We start from the raw sequence: 26,552 nt of genomic DNA on the forward strand, positions 1-26,552 counted from the left end.
GCCGCGTGATACACATTTGAAACCAAAAGAAAATCCGCTGCCGAGGACAGACGCAGACGGCGAAAATAAAATCTTAATCGACCAACGGCGAACAATGGTTATGGTTGCTCTGATGTGGTCAAATATGTAGGGCACAGCTGGGGTTGCGTAGCCAGGGGAAATACAGCATTCCTCAAGAATCTTCGGACTCGAAGACAATAGCCTTATATATAAGATAGGCCTTATTAATCTGCTATAAATTAAAAACACTTATAATTTATGTAGATCTATATTTTTTTATAAGCTACAAATGTTTTTTTCAAACAAGGTAATTAGACCTACGTCCTATAGATCTATATGTAACGGTAATGCTATGTCATAGCCTATGTGAATGTCAGGTGTCTCTTTCTTTTTAATCAAATTACATTTTTATAATTCTTTTTTTTTTTTTTTTTAAGTCGAATTTGAAAAAGATTTTTGTTTTAATTGAAATTAAATATTGGAGATATTAGATATAAATATTATAAAGGATAACCCCGCAAGTAAAGCAGAAATTTAGACCATCTAGACTAATCTAGAGTAAATTCTATAGGATCTAGACTTCTATATATATAGATAGATATAGACTAGATCTATGTATCAAAAGGGTGAAAAGCTCTTCATTTCTATTTGACGTATTCAGAATTTGTGTACTCCGTAACTGCGGTGACAATCGCGCGTTTCCGTTTCCTCCGTCAAGTTAATACCTGATTTTCATTGGTTACCGAGAGATACCGAACAAATATTTTATGATACTGTACTTTACTAAAATAAAGCCACTAAAGTTACTTATCAAATTAGTGTTTAAATCAAATATTAACATAATTAATTCATACAACTAACTAAACCAAGATAAAACTGGTTGAACTTTAAGTAAATAAATTAAAGTTTAATTACTTTAGGTTTTAATTTCGTTAAGTCTTTCTAAGAAATTTTAAGTTAATTTCTAATTGTTTTAGTAGTACTTCATATACATATATTATATTACAAAATGCTCATTATTGTTAACAAATTTATTGTAAAAATGTCCAAAGGATTATAATCATATTATAAAGTTTTTTTTTATTAAGCAATTTATTTCATTATAAACATTTCTTTAAATTGTCCTTTTTACAAGTAACAATGTTGGATGTTTTACAGTATTTATCCGCATCACAGCTAGAACGGAACTGCAATTTCAGCCATTGGTTACAGTACTGAATGGCAAACAAAACTGAACATTTTAATGATTTTGTGTTTTTATTCGCATGAAAGGATTGTACGGTATTGTAAATAAACGTTGTTGACTTTTAAAGCCACATACTGTTGGCGATGTCCTAGTTCACTGATGTAATTGGGATTTTAACTATTGATCGTCAACTGCACTGTCCATGAATGAACATTGAAATGTGAGAAAACCCGTTGGACTATTGGGCAAAAAGATTAGGCTTCACATTCGTGTTGGACCATACTGTACTATGAGTGGTCGACCTAGGACAACTTCATTTGCTGAAGGTGGAAAACCAGGACAAAACGCACCATTTGGAGGGATGAGAACCACCAGTAAGTGCTGACTTTTTATGTCAGCCATGCTGTTGAGACAATCAAAATGGCGGTCTATTACTTTATTCTAGTTTGATAATTATTTTACTCCAAATTAAATAGATGTAATCTAGAAATAAATACCATTACCAGGGTTCATGTCTCTATTGGGATAATCATAATTAGAATGTCATAATGTTTAGACTCTAGGCTAGATCAAGACTAGATCTAGAAATCTATAGATATAGACCAGAAATACAGAATGCTGAGAATTATCAGAATAGCTCTTAAAAACTAGGGATCTAGAATCTAGATCTACACTCTTTGAATCTTTCACTCTACACTTTGTAGTTTGGGAAGTTTAGTTAGAGACTAGAGTTAGAGAAAGACTTCATATAAAATATAGTCCTTACTTCTAATCTAAGTCGACTAAGTTATTATTATAATAAGAATCTAGTTCTATATAGATCTATTATATGGTGGAATACATGTGTAATGAATGTAATGTAATAAAATAATTATTACTGTAATACTGTGAATTCAATGCATAGTAATTGATTTAGAATTTAGATCTAGATCTAAATTAGTAATTAGAGTTAATTATTAGTCACTCTTGAGTCTTTAATTTCATTATTAATGTTCATATTCATATGGTTTTTTGAACAATTTCATATTTGACAAGGATAGCTGTCAATGATCCTATGGCTCATCAAATCTATTGATCTATTAGATGTAAATTCTAATAAATGAATGCATTCCCATTATATGACAGTTTGACACAGTTCTAGACAAAATGAAAGTCTGAAAGGTTAGGTCAGTTAGGACCATTCATTGACATCAATGACATTGTTGTTGGCCTCGTTCAGTTGTCTAACGACTGGTTCATCTCATTCTCATAGACTGTAGAGTTAGAGCTCTATTTTGGAGAGACATTCCTGCCCACTAACAGCCCTACTAAAGGTGGCATTTGCTTTTGTGGTAGAGGAACCAGTCATTTTTTGCTGGGCTTGCTTTTCTTCCAGAGCAGAGGTCATTGCTATTTTGCTGTCCATAGCTTTCTTCGTTACCATCTCTCTCCACATAGTGATGTTCTTCCAGTTGTCAACATCAATGTCCACTAGACCATATAGGCATGAAAATAAATTGGTAAGAATTTTAAAGGGGTCATCAATATAAGGAACATGAAAAAAATGTGTGTAGATCATGTTTTGAATTATTTCTTCAATGAAATCAATGCATTATAGCCCAGACATTACTTTCGATTTGACATGCCACTCCTAGCTTATCAAAATATTACTAGATTTTCAAATATTCGTCTAAATTGTGATCCTAATCCTTAGGCTTTCATTTAGAACAGTTAGAAACTTATTATACTATTAATGACAAAAATGCTCTTACTTTTAAGTTGGAATAAAAAGAAATAACATGTATGTACAATATTTTAATTACAGTCAGAGGCAAAGATTCATGCGGTAGAAAGGAAGGTTTAGAAACATAAAATAAAAATAGGAACTATTATAGCAATTATTATGAAACAAAAGATTGTTTTTATATTACATTATACACCCTAAAAAAAACTAACCTCCAATCTATTCTAGATATATAGGCTATAGACCAAAATGGCAGAGCTTGTTATTAATAAAGCAGACCTGCCTACCGTTAAGCAAAATGTGTATTCGTTACGGAAAATCTCCCAAAAATAACAGCCAGTATGCAAATACGAATTTAACCCATCGCGTTACGCATTTCGTGTCCTTCTTTTTTTCCTTATTTAGACTAGCTTATGAGCGGTCGCGGAGGTCATGCTGAGCTGTCCTATGGGGAAAAAAAACAACAGAAAAGGTGGGGTGGACACATTGTGCTCAGACCTATACATTGATTGGTTCTTGATAGCAATTAGATGCAGTCTAGAAATGAAGAACGTGGGAGTGGCGGGTTGGTACCCTTCAAGCTACTACACCAACATGACTTTTTAATTTCATTAGAAATTTCAATTAATTATTTTGAGTCGAATGCAAAAAAAGAATTCCTGATTTCTGTATTCATTTTAATCAAAAATATCGAAGCGCTATTGAATCAAAACATCATATTTTAGCTAGACGTCTATATAGACCTCTAGATCTAGATCCTGCTAATGTCTAATTCTAAGCAAGGTTCTCTAGATCTACATTCTTGATCTAGATTTCTAGATCTTGGGCTACGTTTGTATACAGTCAAAAACCAAAAGGCAGGCGACCCAAAGGCAGATCCCGAATGCGATGTGGAAGCAGATCTGCAACAGCTTGGGGTTAAGGCGTGGAGACGAAAGGCCCAGGAGAGATCTGAATTGAAGGATGTGTTGAAGCAGGCCAGAGCCCACCATGGGCTGTAGCGCCTCTGGGATGGATGCATGGATGGGCTACGTTTGTAGCAGATCCACGGGATCAGTAACAGTAGTAACACTCACTTCAGAACTAAATTCTAGAGTCTAGATCTAGCTTATTGATCTTATTTTAGATTTAGGTTCACGATCTATCTACACTAGATCTACTCAATGTAGAAAGAAGTGCAATGACTAGGTCTAGATCTAGAATCTACTGGTCTTTTCTGGTCTGGTATCTCTGATCTCTAGATTCCAGTCCCGATCTCTATTACTATTTCTAGATTCTATACTATTAGAAATTAATATAATTAATGTAGTATTTGTTAGTAGTTAGGTACATCTAGTCTCTAGAGGGACTAAAGCTCTGCAACTATTAGATCTAGTTTCTAGATCTGTATTAAGAAATTTTAGTTTCTAAATTTGCTAGTGACAGTTTAACATCACATATTTAAATTAAATTATATGTCCATCTATCTATCCATAGGACTATTATATATCTTTATACTGTGCGGCCGAACCCTCCGGGCTCACATAGGTCTCACCAGCCACATGAGGAGACATAAAACCCCAGTGCAAAGCCCTCACCCCCCTGGATGACAAAGTGGTCATAGAACCACAATGGACGAACTATATATATATATTTGACATTACATTACATTTGACATAATAGTCGATCACGCAAGTGTTACACATTCTGGTGCCAAAATACACATTTTGATCATCAGTGCTTCACATTTTGACTTTTTAGGTAGGCAGGTCTGATAAAGCCCTGAATGTATATTGTAAACAAATATCAAATAAAAACTTATTCCAGATAGAATCTAGTAATTTAGTGATATTAATACTACAGTTGAGTTGTATGTAGGTTTATATTTTACAGCCAAATCTAGAAATGTATTAACAGATTTGCTGAGACTAACTAAAAGTGTTAGATCTGATCTTTTCTTACTAGTCTAGATTGTAGGCTATGAAGATCTATATAGTAGACATTAGGCATAGGTGAAAACTTTTCTTTATTTATGTAGTCAAATTCAGTCTAAATTAATGTCAGGGAACTGGAGTTAGGCATGAAATTTTAGGAGGTTACAAATCTATCTGATATCTTATAAAATACAGTCATTACTTCAAAAAAAAGAAGATGATTACGTCCTTACATCCTATTACGGACATTAAAATTTTTGCTAATTGGCTCATAAATTAAAATTTTTCCAATATCTGAAAACTTTTCCTTGCATTTAAAGCACCCAGTATTTTGTTGAGTATTAGGTATTTCTATTAGTTTAATGCATTGTAATGCACAGTTTTCATTTGTTGCAGTTGTACTTCATATAATTTAAATTGATATCTAGATCTGTTGAGGAGTTCACATATTAATTTTTAAAAAAATCTTTCATGTGTAAGCATCACCTGTTGAAGAATGAAGCCCATTAATCTTGTCTAAATTGTTATTGCCAATCACTCAACTATTTTGTTATCCATTGAACTTAATCATACAAAAGTAAAAATAAATTATTCTCAGTTGTGAACACTCAAGACTAAACATTAGACCTAAATTTTTATTATAAATTAATAGCATATTTTTGAAGATAATCTATAAATTCCTTTTTCTGTAATTTTAGACTGAAAAAAAAAAATCATCAGCTTTTAATGTCAGTGCTTGTTTTTTTTTTTTAAAGAAACTTGATTTAAAAATAAGATGCATCTTAAACATCATCTTCTCTTGAATAAAACGTAGGATGATTGTTTTGAAAGACAATGAAAATAAATGCATTTATATGAAAATATATTCAAATACCATGTAGCATAAGATTTATAGAAGACTATTTTATGAAGCGCAATAAATAAAGGCTATTAGTGTTACAGGGAAGTAGACAATACAAGTAAACTGTTCATAGTTCTTTTTTAAAAACATTTTTTTTGGGTTATGTTAATAACAACATTTTAAGATAGATTGTGCAAGAATACTTGGCCTGGCTTTTCATCTTTAAATTGCTACTGGTGAAAACAAAAAGTTAGATTGTAGTTAGAACTTATCTGTCCAATGTTGTTGTTAGATATTTCTGCCTCAGTAGACAACAAAAGCATCCAACAGATAAGTTTTTAATTGTAAGCCAACTTTGTGTTCATTGGTTGTCATGCGTCTGATCTTTTTTTAATTTAGGCCATGCAGGGTTCCTCTTTTGTTTATTGTATTTCTATTATTTCCCTTTTGCAAATTTATAAACATTTTTGTTCAGTCTTTGAATACAAACATATTAATTAGCAGCATTGTTGACCAAAGTGTAAGAGTCTATGCATTGCTAGTGTGTTGATTTTTAATGTATCTGAAACATTGAATTGCAGTATTTTTAATTCTTTAAAAAATATTAAAATAAGCTTTAGTTAATATGATACTCACATAAAATAGCAACAATAAAAGGAGTAGATTAGATTACTGTTTAATAAGTCTAACTTAGTGAAAGCATTATTATTAAACTTGTTAGTATAGGTAGAGATATAAATACATGTCATTTTATAGATATGCAGAGCTGTGTTGTAACCTTTAACCATAAAAATAATATTATATTATAGTTAAGTCCATTTGGGTGGTTAACTTTGCATATCAGTTGATATAAACCAAAGTTTATATTAAATACGTGGTAATGTAAAAATTTCAACCAGCAGTAACGTATAATTTTCAATTTACTAGCAGTTAGAGTAGTCTCTAAATCATTCCAACATATTTGTTGAGCCTAGATCATTGTAGACTTAAGTAATTCAATATCTAGATTGACTTAAGCTCCTTTTCTTAATTATGGTGTAAATGAAGAAAACGGATACATAAATTTATAGATTTTGCTAATTTAGATGACATAAAACATGCATATAAATGTCTAATTGGGAAATTTGATGATTAGTGACTATTTTGGCTACACCATTATTTCAGCATAATTAGGGAACTACTTTAAAAAAAAGTGTTCAGTATGAAAAGTTAAAGCGTTTTACAAAGCCAGATTTGTTTAAAAATAATCTGACCAGAGGCTCAATGCCTCTGGCATTGTGTGGTCTATAGTATTTAAAAAAGTGAATGATTTAAACAAATACATTTTATCAAAGCAGAGTTCAAATTTTCACCGCTCGGATTGTCTCAAAGGAGGTTCTCATTTTTCAAGATTTGTTTTCTATTGTTTTCCCTTTATCAGCATTCCTGAGTTGCTTGTTCTGTTTTTTTCTTTTTTTTAAACTTCAGAGCTTATTTAAAACCCAGACAATTTTTTTAAATTTTCACTTTGTGTTGACATCTTTTTGTTTAGTTAAGTATGAAAGAAACATCTGTGACTTTTGCTGGTCTATTAACTCATTTCTTCCTGCATATCTTGGTTTAGTTGTATTTTGTTGCATCAGTATTATTTGAAGAAAGTTCCTTAAGTTCTGATGCTACTAACAAAAGTGACATTACATGCTTGCATGCTTTTTTTTTTTTTGATGTATCATAAATTTAGTTTTAATTTATTCAATAAAACAAACAAACATTATCTGTTAATCTGGTGTAATGTTATTCTTCATAAAGAATTTAATAAGTATAAAATGTATTTGTTTAAGCTGATATAGGTGAAACAGCACTAATAAGTCATGAAATGAATCTTTTACAAAATCAAGTTTGCTTAAGACCAGTGTATGTTGTGTAAAGATGATTAAAAAAATATCTTCACCGAAAAATTAGAAAAATTTCCAAAAAAAGCTATAGTTACTTCCTATCAACCCTCCCACCCCCCTTTTCAATAATAATGGCAATGTCTTTGATTCCGAAAGTTAAGCATCAGTGCAGTGCTTCACACGACTGGTAAAAACATATACCAGGGTATATATGTTGAGCTTTAAAGAGAAGATTGGGGGTGGTAACATCTCTTATATCTTGATTGTTTGTATACACTTTAAGAATACTTTAAAAGTGAATTCTTTAAAGAGGCTCAGGTTAATGTAATATGATGTTAAAATAATTTTCGTCCATCTCATCATCATCGTTATTGATAACTTGTCATTTTCTTCTTTCCAAGTTGCTTTTGCTCTAAAACTTACTTGACCTAGTTTCTCAAGTGGTTTGAAGGAGTATGTGACTTTCAGCTGAGTACCAAGCATAAAATAGACTTATGAATGTTAAAATATAAACAAACTTTAGAAATCACTTTGGAAACACTAAAATTTTGAAATCACATGTATAATGCTGTAACATTTTAAACCTAAGCAGATGACTGATAAACTTATTTCTTTAACGAGCAGGCAGACTAATAATTATTTTAATCATCACCTAAATACATTTTTTTTTTATATCTAGAATGATCACAGATATCTACATTTTGTGGGCAAGATTGATTGAACGTTGGATATAAAAATCTACAATAAGTGGGAAGAAATGAGTTAATATACATATCTCTATATCTTTTTATATATATATATCTATATCTTTACATTTTGTTTCTGCTTTTACAAGCCATTCTTATTATTTATTAGTATTTATTGTAGCTAGATAGTACTTTAACAATTGATGAAAAGGGAAGTAGCCTAAAATAACTTCAGATTTCTTTCCTTTTTTTTTTTTAAGGATAGATCAACGTATATCACTTGTAACAAAAAATATTGTTTACTAATTTGCTACTAATGTGCTGTCACACGTAGACTTTTTAAAAGTTTGTGTGTATGTGTATGCACCGTTTTAATTTGATGATTTTAGTAGTTTGTTTTGTTTACCCTGACTTCATTTTTTTCCTCTCTTTTGGTTCATTTCAGTTCACTTTGTTTTACATCAGGGTGTAGTCCAACACTGTAGATGATTATTTCATGTATGCACTAGTTGCACATTAATGCTAACTATTGTTAGACTTTGTCAAGCTTTATTGTGCTAGTAATACCTAATGAATGGTTGTGGCACACCATCCAGTTCACTTTGTTTTCTTTTGCCCTACTTAGAGCTGTGTATTAGTTTTCACAGAACAAAGAGTTGCTTATAGTTTTTTTTTTTAAATACTGACTCAACATTTTACTTATGTACTTTAATTATTGTAGAAAAGTCTTCTTAATTAAATGCTTAATTTAAGCATTATTTTTTTTTAAAGTTATATTTATAGACTAAATAGTTGTTCAAAAGCCGCCCCTTTGCTTATGAGTTCTTTGAGACTTTTTAACATAAATTTTCCATCAGTGCTAATTGTTGTTGAAGTCTTGTCTACCTCATTATTGTTAGTTCTCTCGAGTTCTATGGATGGAAACACTGGGCTTTAACAGAAAAAAAAATTAAAATAATATAATTTAAAAATTAATGACTTGATCTTTCTGAAATTTGAATAAAATGTTTCTGTGTGGAATTTTACCTTGGTAGGATGCTGATGAGTTACCATAATAAATAATTGAAATTTTTTACCATGAAGAGAGTGTCAGCTTATAGCAGGAATTGAAAAATGGCCGGCTTTTGAACAAATTCATTTCGAGAAGTTTATAAATTAAATGTACTTCCATTCATTTTTGCATTTTTAAATATTGGGAGTATGAAATAAAAAAAAAAAATCTCCTTCTAATGTTGATTGATATATAAATACAAAAGTACATTGGTCTTGAAGCTAAGTGCTAGAAAATATCTAAAAATACTTTACATTTAAACCAAAAATTTGTTTTTTTCAATCTGTGTGTTAGGCAAAGATGGAAATAAAGTCACCACTGTCCTGGCCACTGCTGGGCAAGGGTCAGATCGCCCCCAGGAGGTCAGCTACACAGATGCAAAAGTTATTGGCAATGGTTCTTTTGGTGTGGTGTACCAAGCCAAGCTAACAGAGACTGGGGAGCTAGTAGCCATCAAGAAAGTTTTACAAGACAAGAGGTTTAAGGTTGGTGGGAGCAAGCCCTTTTTTAAAAAATAGTGTATACAAAAAGTTATTCATTGTAAATTAATTGTATTATTTGTAGAGAACATATAGATAAAAAACAAGAAAATATTTAAAAAAAAAAAAAAAAAACCTTATATTAAGCGTACTTTTATCAATTAGTTTGGATCAGTCATGTAATTAAATTTGATATAGATCTAGACTAACAATAAAAAAAAAAATGGGGGGGGGGGGGGGGGAGCTGAACGACCAGAATTCAAACTCATGGCTCAAGCCTTTTCAGTCTTCTCAAGCCAACATGGTAACCACTCTGCTAGTGGAGAGCTTCTGAACATGGAAGATTGTATAGTTATTTATTGTTTCTATAGTCTCAACAGGTTATGTTCACTAAGACTCAGACGGTGGCCTATAAAGGAGACTAAATCTGTTTATACCACCACTTCGGTCAATTACAATTTCTTTCCATTGTTTGAGATACCAAACAAAATAATTATTGCTTATAGTTAATTAACTAATTGGTTAATTTTGTTTTATTGATTCAGGTAAAAAATAATTGTGCAAAATTTCAGCTTGATCCGAGATAGACGGACAGAGTTAATATATAAGCTTTGTGAAAAGGAAAGAGTAGTTGAACACTTGTAGTTTCGTATGCATCATTTAAATGGGATCTTTAATGTCTGAAGCATTTTGTCTTTGTTGAGAGGATTATCTCCTGGGTGCATTGCAATTGTTGCCAGATCAACCTTCAGCTAACTTTTGATTTTAAACCTAAATTAGATTATCCTTAGTTGTGAAGAGAAAATTAAGAAATATTACTGTCAAATTTTTATTTGAAATTTAATAATTGGGTAAATTTTAACAAATACAATGGGGTTGGAGGGGAGAATTCTTTTTTTTAATATTTAAACACAGACTAATTAGCTTAGCTTCAATACAGCTGCTAATTTGTAACATTAACAAATTTGAAGATCACTTTTCTTTTCAAGATATACAAATTCTATTTTAAACAATCTTTTTATGAAATTACATTTAAATCATTAAATACATAATTGGCTTAAGCAGAAGACACACATTTTTTTTTTACCACAGTTCAGAAATATAATCTTAAATCATTTAGCATTAGTCCTTGTTTTTAAAGATACCTTGATTGTTAATTGTGACATACATGCTTGCATCCATAGATCATGGTTTTGAGTTTTTACACTAGATCATTTTGCCATTCCTATTTTGGACAACCTTTGTGTGACTGATATGTTTAAGACACTACATCATTAAATCTCCCTTTTTTAAAACTAGTTTTCTGTACACTTCATTTATTAACAAACATCTTGAGTAGGAGCAGTTTTAGAAACTGTAAATTAAAAATGACTTCCTTTTTAATTAATATTTTTCAATTTCATTTGATACTCAAGAATTTAATAACTAATGCTTGTACCAGTGGTTATGATACATTGATTTAGAAACAAAAGATAATAGTCAAATTTGGCAATTTTTTGCTCCCCTCAAGTGTCTAAAACTAAGCCAGTTTTATTCTCCAGATCCCTGTTAGGCTGGTACATTTATTGATTTTAATGCTATATTATTTAAAATAAATTCATACTTTTTTCCTTTCTATGGCAGAATCGAGAACTTCAGATAATGAGAAAGTTAGAACACCAAAATATAGTCAAACTGAAATATTTCTTTTACTCATCTGGTGAAAAGGTACTTTCTTTTTTTTTTTTTTTTTTTAAGAGAAAAAAAATATAGTCACACTAGCAGTATTATAATTTGCTAATATATAATTGATTTTAAAGTCATATAAGTTATGGTTATTTAGTTTTGGACTCAATTCTAGGCCAAGTTATGACTTTTTTGTGGGTCTGGATTATATATAAACATAATTGGTGTCATTGATAATTATCATTTTTCTCAAATAAACTTTATTGAATGACTGCTACACAACATATTGAACATATTTTAAGAAAAGCCCAGTTACCTCAAAATATGTTTTTAGAGCCCAACAAATTAATAGACTTTACTTGGGATTTTATAGACATTGTATATTTAAAAAATTCATTTGAATATTTAAGTAGGCTCACATGTTGAAATGGTTCATTTATTTTGTAGATTTAGTTAATTGTACATTTACTTAACTATTAAATGTATTGAGTCTATTTGAAACTTACAAATTAAATTATTTTGTGGCTTTCATGGTCCCTTTAAAGATGGCATTAGGATTCAGTAGTGTCCCATTATTGATGTAATGAAGTCAAGTAGGAGACTAGAGCTATTGCTTGTACATTTGATCTTGCACGCTTAGTGTCATCATTTCACTAGTGCCTTATTGCTAACATAAACATTCACAGAATTTCCCCAACTACCTTCCTTTTATCACTGTTAATTTAAAAATGTTTGCCAACTGCCTAACTTACAAAAAACTAACTTATGCTATTTTTTTAATAGATGAGTGTAAATAAAGTTTAAGGTATATGCTAGGTCCATAAAATGGTTTAGCCATTATAGTGACAAAGGTGTTGGACAGTTTCAACAAGTGATCCATTTCCACTATATTATTCAAAATATTATTCAACTAAATATTATTCAAAATATTATTCAACTAAGTCCATAAAACTCCCAGGGCTAAAATACAGTACACTCCCTTTGTTGTGGTTTATTTTAAAGTTTAATGATGTTGAATAAAAAATACCAATGTAACGCCAACAATGTTTTAAAAGTAATTCTTTATCATTACAGAAGGATGAAGTCTTTTTAAACTTGGTCCTGGAATATGTACCTGAAACAGTTTACCGTGTAGCACGACACTACAGCAAATCCAAACAAACTATACCTATATTGTACATTAAGGTGCGTATTTTAAGTTTTAGATCTAGTTTAGGAATTTTCTATACCTCTGCAGGTAGTGATGAAATTGCTAATATAAAGTGTTGGGTAGGTAGACTACTTTGGGTAACAGTTCGGTGACACATACATACTTTAAAAACAATATCATTGCTACTGACTTGCATTTTAATATCACTCACATAATAATAATATGCTGTGGTATTTAGTCTCACCTTATCAGCCACATAGTTTGCCATACCCCCTAAAAATGACTAAATAATAGTCTGAAGTTAACCATCAGCAAGTATGTTGTTTTTTTAATCACCTCATAGAATCAGTAGATCATAGGGAAAATGTAGTTGTTTCTCTGTTTCTAGGCCATCAGTAATTGTAGGTGTCAACACTGCCACTGACATCCTGACTGTTCACAGCAGTTGCATCTGTTATCAATTATTGCTGTATCAGACCTGCCTACCGTTACGCAAAATGCGTATTCGTTACGCAAAATCTCCCAAAAATGACCGTCAGTACGCAAATACGCATTGAACCCGTCGCGTTACGCTTTTCGTATCCTTTTTTCCCCCCTCTCTTGACTAGATTACGAGCGGTCACGGAGGTCACGCTAAGCCGTTTTGTTTTGTTGGCCGGGGGGGGGGGGGGGACGGGGGGGGACAGAAAAGGTGGGGGAACACATTGTGTCCAGATCTATACGTTGATTGGTTCTTAAAAGCAATTAGATTTAGTCTAGAAATGAAGAACGCGAGAGTGAGGGAGTGGCGGGTTGGTACCGCCAGTTAGCTGATACACCAACGTGACTTTTTTTTTTTTGTAAGTTCATTAGTAGAAATTAATTATGTTGAATCCCTGATTCCCGTATTCATTTGTATAGAAAAAAATATCGAAGTGCTATCGATTCAAAACACATTGAGTGACATTGTAGATATCTAGTCTAGATCTAGATCTGGATTCTAGATCTAGAATCTAGATAACTTGTTATACAGGAATAGATCTAGCTAGACATTACGCATTACGATTGATGATTACGTTATGTCATGAGTCTCTACATTAGGCTACTCTACAATCTAGATCCAATTTAGTTGCAGTATGATTTCGATTGACTAGATCTAGATCGATAACATCTACTACCATCTAGTCTAGATCTAGACTAGATTAAATTCTTAGTCATAGTATAGAATAGATCAAGGATGAAGGTAGGCTTACGAAAGTTTGGAGTAGACCTACGTTTGTAGCGGATTCACGGCATCGGTAACACTCTTGAGCCCAGATCTATAGTAGATTATATTCATTATATAGACATAGATCCAAATCTAGTCTAGATATCATCTCTATTGTCGTATTGATTTAGATTGTAGATCTAATCATGACATCTAGATCTAATATTATATATATATATGACAAAACAGTGGTTCGCGTAAGTGTTACGCATTCTGGTGCCAAAATACGCATTTTGACCATCAGCGTTACGCATTTGGACTTTTTTTGGTAGGCAGATCTGCTGTATCCTTGTCTTTAAATCTCCACCAGGATTTCAACTTGAGGCCCACTATCAAGCCTATTCCTCAACCTCCCCAGTCCTTTCTTGTATATCAATATAGTCTTAATAAATTACATTCAAAGAATTTGTTCTATAATGGAAATTATTTAACCAAAAAATCTGCTCTCATCACTGGGTGCAGCATGAAGGTGTAGTAAGTCTAAGATACTATTTACATTTACTATTCACTAAAATACTTCTTTTGTTTTTCTCTGAAGTTGTACATGTATCAACTGTTTAGAAGTCTAGCATACATTCACTCCCAGGGAGTCTGTCATAGGGACATCAAGCCTCAAAATTTGTTGCTAGACCCAGAGACAGGTGTTCTCAAACTCTGTGATTTTGGGAGGTCAGTCATACATTTTGTTGTCACACTTTGATATTTTTGTTGAATAGTACATTTCAGTTCTTTTTTTTTAATATCTAAACAAAATAATTAAAATTGTATGCCTGAAAAAAAAAATTTGGATCCGTAAATGTGAAATGTTAGCCACATCACATTTGGATCAGATTCGTTTAAAAAAAAATTAAATTATTATGGTATATTTACACTTTGTAATGTAGTTGTTTCATTACATTGTTATCATGCGTCCAAGCATATATCCATTTGTAATGTAAACCAATGTGATACTTTAATCAGACTAATGTTCAACATAGAACAACACATTCATTATCTCTCCAGGAATAACCTGTTTTAGGAAAGTGAGGCTAATACAATGATGTTTGATATATGATTCTGTCATGTTATTCTATAAACAGACCTAATTAAGGATGTTATAATTCTGTTGTCACTCCACAGTGCTAAAGTCTTAGTGCGGGGTGAGCCTAATGTCTCCTACATTTGTTCTCGGTACTATCGAGCTCCAGAGTTGATATTTGGTGCCACAGATTATACTTGTCAAATTGGTAAAGCAATTTTTTTTTTCTTACTTGTTCAATTACTTTTCAAAGATCTCCCATGTTCAGATTGTGTTGCTGTATTATCTCCTGCTAGTAGTCTAGTTCATTCAAATCAACAAAATAAAATAGATCACTGCAGATAGGGGATACAGTGTTCTAAATGCAAACAATATTTCTTGTCTACCTATGACAGTTGTCTAGTTTAGTCAATTTTGATTAATTGAGCTTTGACTATCTTTCTAAATAGTAGAGATGTATTATGAATGGAGCAAGGAAAGTTAAACTCCTTAGAGGTACATGTCAAGGTCAATTATTTAAAAATATTTTGGATTTTCAGCAATTGTTACTGTTAAATCTTTTCCTTCTAATTCCTTCTAATGAATGTTTTTGGCAGTAAATGCAACATTTCATCTTGGTGTCAAGTTTATTTAAACTTAAAGGGTGAATTTTAGTGTTTGTTTGAAAAGTGTCACCCCTTGAGATCCATGCATTTAAAATGTCTTCTAGTTGTGCTCTTTAGACTTGAAGTATACATACCTTAAAGTCTGAAATTTTTGTTTGGTTTTGAAAATCCCAACTCTTCCTTTGACTTAAAAAGTGCTTAAAAATCTCTGACCATTATTTTATTTCATGACATAAAACTCAAGACTTACCCCTGACCTATCTATAAATAATCTGTCAGGAATTGAGCCCAGCTCTTTGTGTGTTGTAAAAACTTTAAACAAATAGTGTCTACTTGATAGTTGAGTTGAAAGGGTTCTTCATAGTGCTATTGTATTTTGAAACTGATGCCATGACAACTACAAATACATTAATTCAGCTATTGAAACTGATAGACTAATTACTGGATGTTCATTGATCATTTGCACATCTGTTCATCATTTTAGAATTAAAACTAGAGCAGAAGCTCAATGTAGAGCCAAGTGTTTTACTGGATCTGGTCCAGCTGTTAAAACAGCTGTCTGTACAATTGACATTTAACTTTGCATAATATATATGAGAAGGTTATTTTCTGTTTGTTTCTAGATTCCCTGTTGTTTTTTTTTAAAGACAATCTTAGTCTATTAATTGCAAGCATACCATACAAGGTAACATCAGCAACTTTGATAGACAACTGTATTAAGTATGAAAGACAAAAAGTGGATGTATTTTTTTTTTCTTAACTTTGAAATAGACAGATAGTTTACTTGTGTACAAATTAACAACTAAGAGTGTAACAACTCAGAGTGACATTTTATTGTGTTCATCTATTTTTAGCAGCTCCCATAGGGGAAAAGCCACTATTAGTTTGTGTAGTCTTTCTATCTATGTGCCACTCCTAGATCTCAAAAGAGTAGAAAGTATATTGATAATCCAATCTCACCATATTTTGTACCTTGCAAAGACTACTTTTTATCTTCTGTTAATGAACCATATTGGTTTTAAAATTTATTAGGCAAGCTGTAGCAATATGCCAGTTTCATAACAATACATAAAAGAAAGGGAGGTTATAATAAAAAAGAAAAATGATTATCATTTTTTAACATTATACATGAAATGTTCTCATCGTCAAAATAATCTAAACTATATATATATATATATATATATATATATATATATATATATATATATATATATATATATATATATATATATATATATATATTAGTTATGTGTTTTTAATGCATTAGCTACTAACATATAACAGAAAATGTTTTATTTTTGTGAGAACACACAAGTCTCTTTGTAATCTTGTTTTACTTTTTCTCTGTACTGGAGAATTAGTTTCTATCACATGCAATTCACCCTGCTCTCTATGTTTGATGTTACAGATGTTTGGTCAGCAGGATGTGTACTAGCTGAATTATTATTAGGTCAACCTATCTTTCCTGGGGACAGTGGTGTGGATCAGCTGGTAGAGATCATTAAAGTTTTGGGCACACCCACTCGAGAGCAGATTCGGGAAATGAACCCCAACTACTCTGAGTTTAAATTTCCTCAGATCAAAGCTCATCCTTGGTCAAAAGTTTGTACACATTTCATTTATCTCTTTTTACCAACTAAATATATTTTTATTTTTGTATTTTCTAAATTTTGTTTAACTTACATTTTTATAAATAAAAACTAATAACTTTTGTTCTTCACGCAGAACAGTTGGAAAGAAGAAACATCACTATTAGTAACTTACTCTTTACATATTTATTTTTATTTTGTCAGTGATAGATCTAGTTCTAGAGAGGAACCATATTTAGAATAATCCATTGTATCTTCTAATGAAACAAGCTGTCCTTGATTTCCAAGAGCACATAACTATACCTGATACCCATGCTGTTGAAATAGTTGGTAGATATGTGTATAGCCGTAAACACTTAAATCTATCAATAAAACAGCCTGCGTTGCAACGCTACTCCACAGCTGACACAGTTTTCTAGCTCTCAAATTATATGAGTCCCCTTTATTTTCGTCTCTTTCATCCTTCAATCGAACGCCCTGCAAATGATCTAAGGATAGTGGCTGTGCATAATAGGGAAAGGTACAAACCCTTTGTGGGCTTGGCCTCCAGCCTCAGCTAGGAAGGAGGAATTATCACTCAGTCCTGGCCTGTGGGTAAAATTTTTCCTGTTGGTCAAAGGGTCATAAATGGACTCAAGCTGGAACCTTAATGCACACTAATTGAGGTGGTGTTGTGCATAGTTTCTACACACACACTAGGGAATTCTATAAATTTGGAAACTTTAAAAATACATTTTGACCTCAAAGAATTCACATACCATCATACATTCATTTGGAGTAAAATTCTTTTTCTTTCATTTATGTCTTTCTCTGTGTACTTGTGTTATTTGTTGATGGATGAGTTTCATATTAGTAAATTGATTTTGATTAATTCCCAGCTTAGCTTCATCAGCCTTTGTTTATTTTTATTCTTTTCTTATTTGTAGTTCTTCTGTTCCATTGTTTCTAAATACACTTGACTTTTTTTTCCTCCACAAAATCGTTTACCAACCAAGCCTTCTTTTGTCCAGGTGTTTCGTCCCCGCACACCACCAGAAGCTATCCTCTTAGTGAGCCGCTTACTGGAATACACACCATCAGGGAGGATCACTCCGCTGGAAGCTTGTGCACATTCATTCTTTGATGAGTTACGAGATCCAGCTTGCCGTTTGCCAAACGGAAGAGAGCTACCTCAGCTGTTTAATTTTACTCCTACTGGTATATGAAATTTCTTTTTATCCAATTTGAAAAATACTATGTAGACATGCATATATAGTTGGTGATTGTTATTAGGTATTGTAATATACAGTTCCATTCAAAGAGCATATCTCCCATAGAGCCTTATGTATGATCTCTAAAGTAACATATTTGAACTAAAGCACAATTCTTCTATTGACAAAAGTCTACAGTCTTTCAGTATTGATGTAATAATATGCAAATATAAACACAAGATGTTGTAGGGTTTTTAGTTATATTTTAACCTCACTCAAATCTAGCCTCCACGCATTTCCCCTCTATTTCAGGCCTTTACCTAATTTCGTTTTTGTTGGTCATCTTTCATTTGATGAATATTAATTTTGTACAGAGCTCCAAGGATTTAAGTTCTTCAGCCTTGGCTTATCTATGTCTTACTTTCAGAATCAGAATAGGTTGCTAGAAGATTTAAAAAGTAGATGAACATTCAGACATAAAACATTAGTGAAATACTAAACCAATGTTTTTATACTTTCATCTAAACCGGATGGCCTATTCAAATAAAATTACTTTTACTAAAGGTCAAATTATTTTCTTTTCCTTATAAATTGCAATGGGAGCCCTTTTTGTATCTGAGCTGTGAAATAAAATCAGAAATCCCAGATTGTCAACTTCTGGACTTGGAGTTCATTTAACTTTATGCTTTTCTTCCCTTTCCATTGTTCACTTTTTTTTTTTATAACTACTTGAAAAGACATGCTGATCTCATATAAACAAATAGGAAAGTAAAAGTTAAGTTTCCCTTTTAGATCTTGCGATCTATAGGGCAGATGATGTAAAGGTTATGTTTCTGTGGCCCATGGTTATCATGTGGCCAGCAAAATGACTAACCGCCTTTACTTTTCCCCATCTAATGTCAGGTACCCATTAGAGTTGGGTGGACTCAGATCCTGAAATTAAAAAAATCCCAGGATTTGAACCCAGGAAACCCGGGTTCAGAAGCCAAGCACTTCACCACTCTGCTACCGAGCCTCCTCAATTTTGAAAGGTGACCAAGCCAATTGAAAACACACAAACCTCCCAGAGCCTCATTTTCACAGTTGTGCTTATTTCTTTGCAGACTTTAATTTAGTTTGATGAGCTATCATTACTTATATATTTGTATATATACATACATATATACATTGCTTTAGATTTAATTGTGACCAAAATGTCCTGGTATAAGTAAAAGGGGAAAATATAAACCAGGCTGTAGTGCACTTTAAAAAAATTCATTAAAGGCTGTTTATTTACAAGAAAATATTACAAAAAAAATAATAATTTGTGAAACTGTGAATAAGGAGCCCTTAAATCCATGTTGATGTTCATCCCAGACTTTTTCCTCATTGTTTGCTTTTACCTAGTTGTCAATTTTTCTCTGCAGAACTAACCATCGCTCCTGCTCTCAATGCTATTCTCATCCCACCGCATGCCAGAAACTCGACCACAGATGCAGCCACCACTGGGGTCAGTCCAAATAACAACAACGCCCTGGACAGTAGTAATGGGGCCCCAGGGGCCACCACTAGTGGAGACAATGCATGAGGAGTTGTATAACTTGAGCTTATCAAGTAGAAATATTATTAGGTTCAAATCAGAGAGAAAGTGATTCTTTTTTTTTTTTGTTTTTGTTTTTTGTTTTGGACAGACTTAAAGTGAGGCTGCAAAACATTTCAAGTCATAGTAGTCACCAAACTGTAGCAGAGTGGAGAATTTTAAGTTTTTTTAATGCTGTCATGGCTCTTGTATGATGAGTATCAGGTCGTCTTTATTTTAATACTTCCAAGATTTCTTTTTGAAAAAGTAACGCAAAAATTTAGCTTTGAACAAAGTGACTTGGTGTTGACCAAAGGAGTTTGTAACTCTTTGTGTGTGTGAAAGGCATTTCTTGGTCTCTTGTCTTTTGATTGCGTACGTAGGTCTCTTGAAGAGGTCAGAAATGTGTGTTTGGTGAGTCGAGTCATGAGTCAGTGTAAACGGAATGTTAATATTTATGATCCTAAGGGCATGATGGAAATAGTTTGTAAAATATAAACTCAGTCGACTATCTGATTTCAATGATAGGCCTAGATTTTCAGAAGATAGGAAACACGTGTAAAGCATGTAATAAGATTTCAGAAACAGTCATTTAAACATACCCAATGAATCTAGTTTCTACCATTGACCTTTGTAAATAGATTTTGGCTAATTTAATAATTAATTTAAAGAAATGAGTCTCAATATGAATGCCATCAAAGTTTACTAGAGAATTTTTTTTTTTCGATGTATGATTTTTCAACCAAAATTTCTCTGCCTGTGAAATGGAACACAAAACTATTATTTCAGTACATACTGTAGGTCTAGTTTTGTAGACTTATAAGAAAATAAAACTTATCTGCTTTTTACTTTTCTGTGCATGCTAGTCGAGGATCTTATTAGTTGGGCATCAGGCTTTCTCTTATCTCTAGTGAAGATATGTTTGAAAAGTGCACAGGAGTTGAGTGTTTGTCTTATCTGTGGAGTTATTTCATTCAAGCTATGTTGTTCTATTTTAGGTTTGTTTGACATGATCTGGTAAACTAAGGACTATTGGAAAACATGTAACATGATCCTTATAAATCATCATTGTGACCTAGTGCAGTGGACATGAAATTAGTTGGCATGTAAACAAGATTTTACATTGTCTGAATTGCTAGTCCTCAGTGATGATAAGATAAGCCCTCATTTAGAGGTCTGTCACTCGTTATTATATGTCCAGGCTCAGGAGACTTAAAAGATGTCCTCTTTCTTTAAACACCTATAAGCATATTGAAACAAAAGCTGGTGTGAGAATGTTCTTTTTGAAAAGTTTACTTATCTCATTGACGCAATACCATTGATGCTTTGTATTAAGGGTAAAAAATGGCGTGCTTGGAACTGTTGAGTGGGCTGTTCAGTCTATATTTGTAACAGAAATGGCTAGAATGAGTGGCTGACAGTGATATCAGGTATTTTTAGGAATGAGTGCTCATCTAAGTTTGTGGCTAGTTCAGTTGACTAGCTGCTGCTTAGCATTAGAAACATTGATTTGATCTGGTCATGTCCTGGGTTTTATTTTCAAATGTTACATGCCTCTTGATAGTGTTTGTCATTTGTATGTTTGTTTATTGAAGGTCTTAATGAAGAGTAGTCTAGTGGGTCCTTACAGACTTGTATTGACCACTCATGTTTCATGGAATACTTTGTCCTAAAGTATTAGTAGCAGTCAAAAGTTAGACGTATATCAGATGCAGATTTCATCCAGCTAGTTCGAGGCATGAAAGATTCTTAATCCTATTCTGGTCCATGAAGCTAGTTTGTGCAGCTGTTAATGGCTAATAGTCTTTCAGCTGTTTAATAACTTCCCCTTAATGAAGAACTCTTTTGATTTTAATGTTTAATTGCTTCATTTTTTTGCTTTTGATATTTTTTTGAAGCCATTATAAAACTTTGCATACATTTGTTATATTACTTCCATTTTTCCTGACTTTGAATGAAAATAGCTGTCATGTCTTGCAGAGTCCAGTAGTACAAATAAAATAACATAAAGAAATAACTTTGAAGTTGATTAATTTGTATATTTTAATTAAATGAAATTTGAAATTCTTGAATGTTCAGGGTTCATATTTTCAGGGTTTTGATTTGTTTTTACAAGTTGATACAAAAGAGTAGATTTGTTTTCTCTTTCACCTTGAAGGTTGTGGCTCATTCATCCAGGGAGGAAACAATGCACTAGGAGCAAACAGCAAGGAAAGACACTGATGTTTAGCTTTTGGAGAGTTACATTTTTTTATTTGGCCCCTTGTGCATTTTCGCCTTTTCTTTAGTTCATTTTTTTTTTATATTGTTTCTTGTGATTATTTGAACTGAATTTGTTTGAAAGGCAATTGATTTAAGTTGATCAGTTTTCTTGGACGCTGAAGGTTTAAACAACATTTGAAGTTGGCCTGGGACACATTTTTTTTTTTTTTTATGTGTTTTCTCTTGAAGTTGTTTTAGTTCTTTAAAAGCAAGACTGTTTGAAATAGTTTCATTGTTGGAGGGTTTATTCTTGTGTACAGTGTCAATTGTATAGTTTAAAAGTTTTTCAAGTAATAAGGACTGATTCTAAGATGAAATAAGAAATGTATAAGATTGATTTAAAATAAACAGTAGATGAATTATCTCGACTTATTGTTGCACCTTTCATCACACTAGGCGTTCTTGCTTTCCGAGAACCTGTTCAACTCAGCTAGGGGGCTTTGTGAGCAATAGTAATTGTCTGGCAGGGTCAGGGGAGTGAACTCCTGTACAGCTCATCATTACTTTGTCATTGTATATTTGTATATATGCCTGTAAGTCTCTGTTCTCGCCCCCCTGCCCCCCTTTTTTTTTTCTTTTTTGTTTTGTTGTAGCTGTTGTGGTGTGTGCAATTGTGGTGAGAAAGATCATTAATTTATTGTAACACTCTTCACAGTGTTCACATTTTTGTTTGTTCTCTTGCTTTCTGTTATGTACATAGCCAGTTGTTTTTTTTAATGTGTGCTCAGTATTGATAGAGAGTTACACTAGGGGGAATAACTACCAGCTACACAACACAATCTGAAAATGAAACAATATCAGATCATTTTCCAATCCATTTTTTTTTCAACTATGACTATAATAATATTTATGATCATGCATATTGTCCCTATAATGTTATGTATTTTTTTTTTTTAATGTTTGCTTTTAAAGATTGTTTTGTTTCAAGTGGCTGGTGTCAGTTTTTGTTTTTCTCAATTTTAAGACCAATTTAATTATATTTTTTTTTTCAATTTTGAATAAAGTATTAAAGCCAAATACTTTTTGGTGACTTACGAAGTAGTTTTCCCTTGGTCACTTGGAATGCTTTTTAAAAATATTTTTTTTGTATTGTATTAATATGATTATTCTATTGTTTCTAAAGTTCTGATGACACAATGTTGGCGATGTTTGCGTCTACTCTAATGTGTGTGACTATAACTGTGTGTTTATTTAAAACAAACAAACAACAAAACTAAAGGCTGTGTTTGGTCATTAATAAGTGTTGTACTAAGAAATCTATCGACTGGTCAACCCTTCTATTGATGTAACTATATGTATCACATTGGTGTGTGTGTGTGTGTGAATGAAAAGGTTTCACTTCAATTTCCCAGTGTCTATAAGCTGCACCCCCCAATGTCTCTATGTTTTAATGTCTTTTTTTTTTTCCAATCTGTGAGGGAATATTAGTTCATTAGTCTTTGTGTTTTATTTCTATCTCACAGACCTATATAAACTGTATCCACCCCAGTCCCTCTTGTTTAGTGGTGTGTGCAGGTTGGGTGAGTGTGTGGTAGGGTCTATTTATCGTCTTCACATTTGAATGGATTCATAAGAAATTTTTCATTATCTTTCCTTTGATTGTCTCAAGGTGAAGAGTGCATTTGACGACTGTCTGGTTGTTATGGTTGTTGGGTAGTCTGGTATGCACTCCAGATTGTCATCACAATTGTTTGAACTTAGCTTGCTACCAGGACGAAATAATCTGAAACTTTGTAAGACCAAAAAATGTTCCATCAGGCAATGCTGCTGAAAATAAAAGATTTGCAGTTCAAACAATAGTTTCACCCGTAGCAATTTTGTTCAGTGAAACAAAATGAAAAAAAAAAAAAGACCAGTTAAATTTTTAAATTTTTGCTCTTTAAGCGATTTTTTTAAAAAAAAAAAAAAAGCTTGTTTTACAAATATTTTCTTCATGATATATTGTTCAAGACAATTGAGCCGCTGTTTTCTATCTCCACCTTGTGTGATGGAACAAAGATGGGAATCATTCTAATGTCTAGCACTCTGGTGACTGTTTTTGTTTGTGTTAGTTCCCATTGTACTCCTGAAGATGGTCAAGTGTTTGTGTGGGTGTATGGAAGGGAAATCACTTTTAGCTAGACATCTAGATCTATGTGTTTACATTGCTCAGGTCTATTGATTGCTACATTGGTAGGATTGTTGGATTAACACTAGACAAATTAAGATGGTCATCTGTGGGGTTTGCATTTTTACCTTCATGCTTTTTTGTTACGGTACATAGATTTATTATTTTTAAGACATAGCATTGGTTTTATATTTGTGAATTGTAAAAAGACTTGACTAAGTTATATGGTGGGTAATGTCAGTCTGTTTTAAAATTAAATTTAGTGATCAATGTACACAACCTTACAAACAAAGAAAGAAATGTCTTCAAATCAATGAAACTGTTTGTCACTGTTTATAAAAGATATCCACTAAGTTTGGCAACTGTGCTGTAATATTGTTTTGTGAGTTGCTTGCCCTTGTCATTTCTCTGTGTGTCGTGTGAACTGAAGTAGACATTCAAGTGTGTATCTGCAGCAGTCAGTATGTGTAAATAAAAGTCCATGATTTTGATGACTGTTTTTTTTCCCCTTCATGTTTTTGTAAAACTGTGAATTCAGTCTTAGTGTTGTCCAGATATGAGAGAAATGGTTCAACTTTTCCTGACACCAAGAAGTAAAGGAAAGATCCCTCTTTTATTTCTGCAAGTCGGACTAGAGTTACCTCAGGTCACTTTAGCGATGAAAAAAAAGGGGGGGGGGGGAGAACAAGTAATCTACTCTGTATTCACCCGTCACTAAATAGCTGGGCTGGACCATTGTGGGGCCAAGTTTGGGTAGGGATACGGATAGTAAGTGAAAATTAAGACTTTGTATTAGAAAATAAATTCGTCTTTGCATTTATTCATTCTTTAATACGTACGAGCCTTGCGTGTAGCGAAGTCAAACAGTATATCATAAAAATTCTGTTTCCTACATAGATAACGCTCAATAGCAAGAATTACCAAATGTTTCAATCTATCTTCGAGAATTGCTAACCCCAAGTAATTCTTAATTAGTTTGAGGCGCGAGAAACTTCTTTCACCAGATTCCACAATTACAGGTATTGCATAATGCCTTTTTTTTTTTTAATTGACGTTGACACCCCAAAATGACAAGTTTTTGTCTGTATATTTCAGGAGATTTTTATGAATTTTCAAAAGATTTCAATAATTTCCGGAGATTTCCAAGACTTTTTTGTATATTTTGCAATTTCAGGAGACTTCCAGGAGCTCCTGGTAAATAGGAGGCCGCGGGAATCTGTTATAAGTTAGAAAATGGTTTAATTTAAGAATTTACACCTAGATTTAGCGAGGGTCCTATGAAAGTGTGAGGCCCACTGCTGTCGCATAGGTTGCAGTGTCCTAAGTCCGGCCCTGCAAAATAGCGGCGTACGCTACGCCGTGGGTCGACTAGTTAATAAACACTTAAAATCAACATTTCACACATTGCAAATAGCCGTTCTAGCCATTCTATAGAATGCCTTGGCAAAGTTGGAAATGGAAAAATCATTTCTCACTTTGCCTGACGTTTTTGGGCATTTTATAGAATGCCGTATTTTGCACTTTGCCGCTGACATATATATATATATATTGAGCTCCATATGAGTGGGTCTTTTGTATTGGATGGAAAGAATAGTGCTTAACACCGGTTTGAATGAAATAAAAACCTTCAGCGCTCAAAGTTACGTCTGCTGCATAATTAGAATCCGTTACGGTCGGTATGTGGATATTATATTCCACAGAGGTGTTTATCTCTAGACGCAGAAAACTGTTCTGTTCCGTATTTATTTTCATAATCACTGTGATCTAATTAGTAGTTGTTTTTCTGAATGGAACATTTGCGTTTGTACTATTAGCTTGCAAACTCTTCATGGGTTCAACATGGAAATTGGACACGAATCTCGAAAACGGCACTAACCATTTTCCTATTTTTTTTTTATTTTTTTTTTTGTTGTTCTTTTTTTTGACCGAAAAGAAATTTGACAGTTTATGTATATCTTTGGGGAAAAAACAAACTAGTTAACTGGCCACACAGGGAAAACTCTGGTTTGACCGTTATAATATTTTTCAGCATATAATCATCTTAAAATTAAATTTGGTCTGGAAATCAATATCCTGAGCTCAGGCTACTGGAAATGTCTCCATAGAATGCAATAACGACGTCCAGGAACATGTTGCGCACCGTCTTATGGATATGGACCTCATTCACCAAATCGACGGTCACGTGATAGTGTTGATAAAACAACGAAAAAACTGTCACGTGATAACCATTGTTGATTAAAATTAGATCGTAATTTGTATACAAGAGATAGAGAAGCACGTGACTCAATGTTGTTTGTTTGCGATTGGTGAATGAGGTCCATTCTTCAATACACAACATTAATGCTATATCACCGTATCACCAGACTAGAATCTTCTATGTCATATATCTAATTAGATCTAGTATTCTGT

The 26,552-nt window shown here is 32.6% G+C and overlaps 1 protein-coding gene across 3 annotated transcripts; it reads left to right on the forward strand.

The window, feature by feature from the left end:
* The first annotated feature begins 1,163 nt into the window (after positions 1-1,163).
* On the forward strand, positions 1,164-24,634 carry LOC106055186 (glycogen synthase kinase-3 beta-like). Of its 3 annotated transcripts, XM_013211357.2 has the most exons (10): positions 1,164-1,560; positions 8,217-8,298; positions 9,569-9,759; positions 11,377-11,460; positions 12,493-12,603; positions 14,353-14,483; positions 14,934-15,040; positions 16,846-17,039; positions 18,037-18,223; positions 19,623-24,634. In XM_013211357.2, exons 2-10 carry the CDS (start codon positions 8,295-8,297, stop codon positions 19,781-19,783), a joined length of 1,170 nt encoding a protein of 389 aa, XP_013066811.1. In that variant the 5' UTR covers positions 1,164-1,560; positions 8,217-8,294; the 3' UTR covers positions 19,784-24,634. The 3 variants fall into 3 exon arrangements, with proteins under 3 accessions (XP_013066811.1, XP_013066808.1, XP_013066809.1); XM_013211354.2 differs by lacking the exon at positions 8,217-8,298; XM_013211355.2 differs by lacking the exon at positions 8,217-8,298 and having other exon boundaries at positions 1,164-1,512.
* The last annotated feature ends 1,918 nt before the right edge of the window (positions 24,635-26,552 follow it).

This window comes from Biomphalaria glabrata, chromosome 14, assembly GCF_947242115.1.
Source record: "Biomphalaria glabrata chromosome 14, xgBioGlab47.1, whole genome shotgun sequence".
Lineage (NCBI taxonomy): Eukaryota > Metazoa > Mollusca > Gastropoda > Planorbidae > Biomphalaria > Biomphalaria glabrata.

Bases quoted from the DNA above. Each gene is read 5' to 3' on its own strand.
- LOC106055186 (XM_013211354.2), top strand. From the start codon at position 1,476: ATGAGTGGTCGACCTAGGACAACTTCATTTGCTGAAGGTGGAAAACCA. The intron at 14,484-14,933 runs GTCAGTCATACA...GTCACTCCACAG, and splicing joins AAACTCTGTGATTTTGGGAG to TGCTAAAGTCTTAGTGCGGG. The intron at 17,040-18,036 runs GTTTGTACACAT...TCTTTTGTCCAG, and splicing joins AAGCTCATCCTTGGTCAAAA to GTGTTTCGTCCCCGCACACC.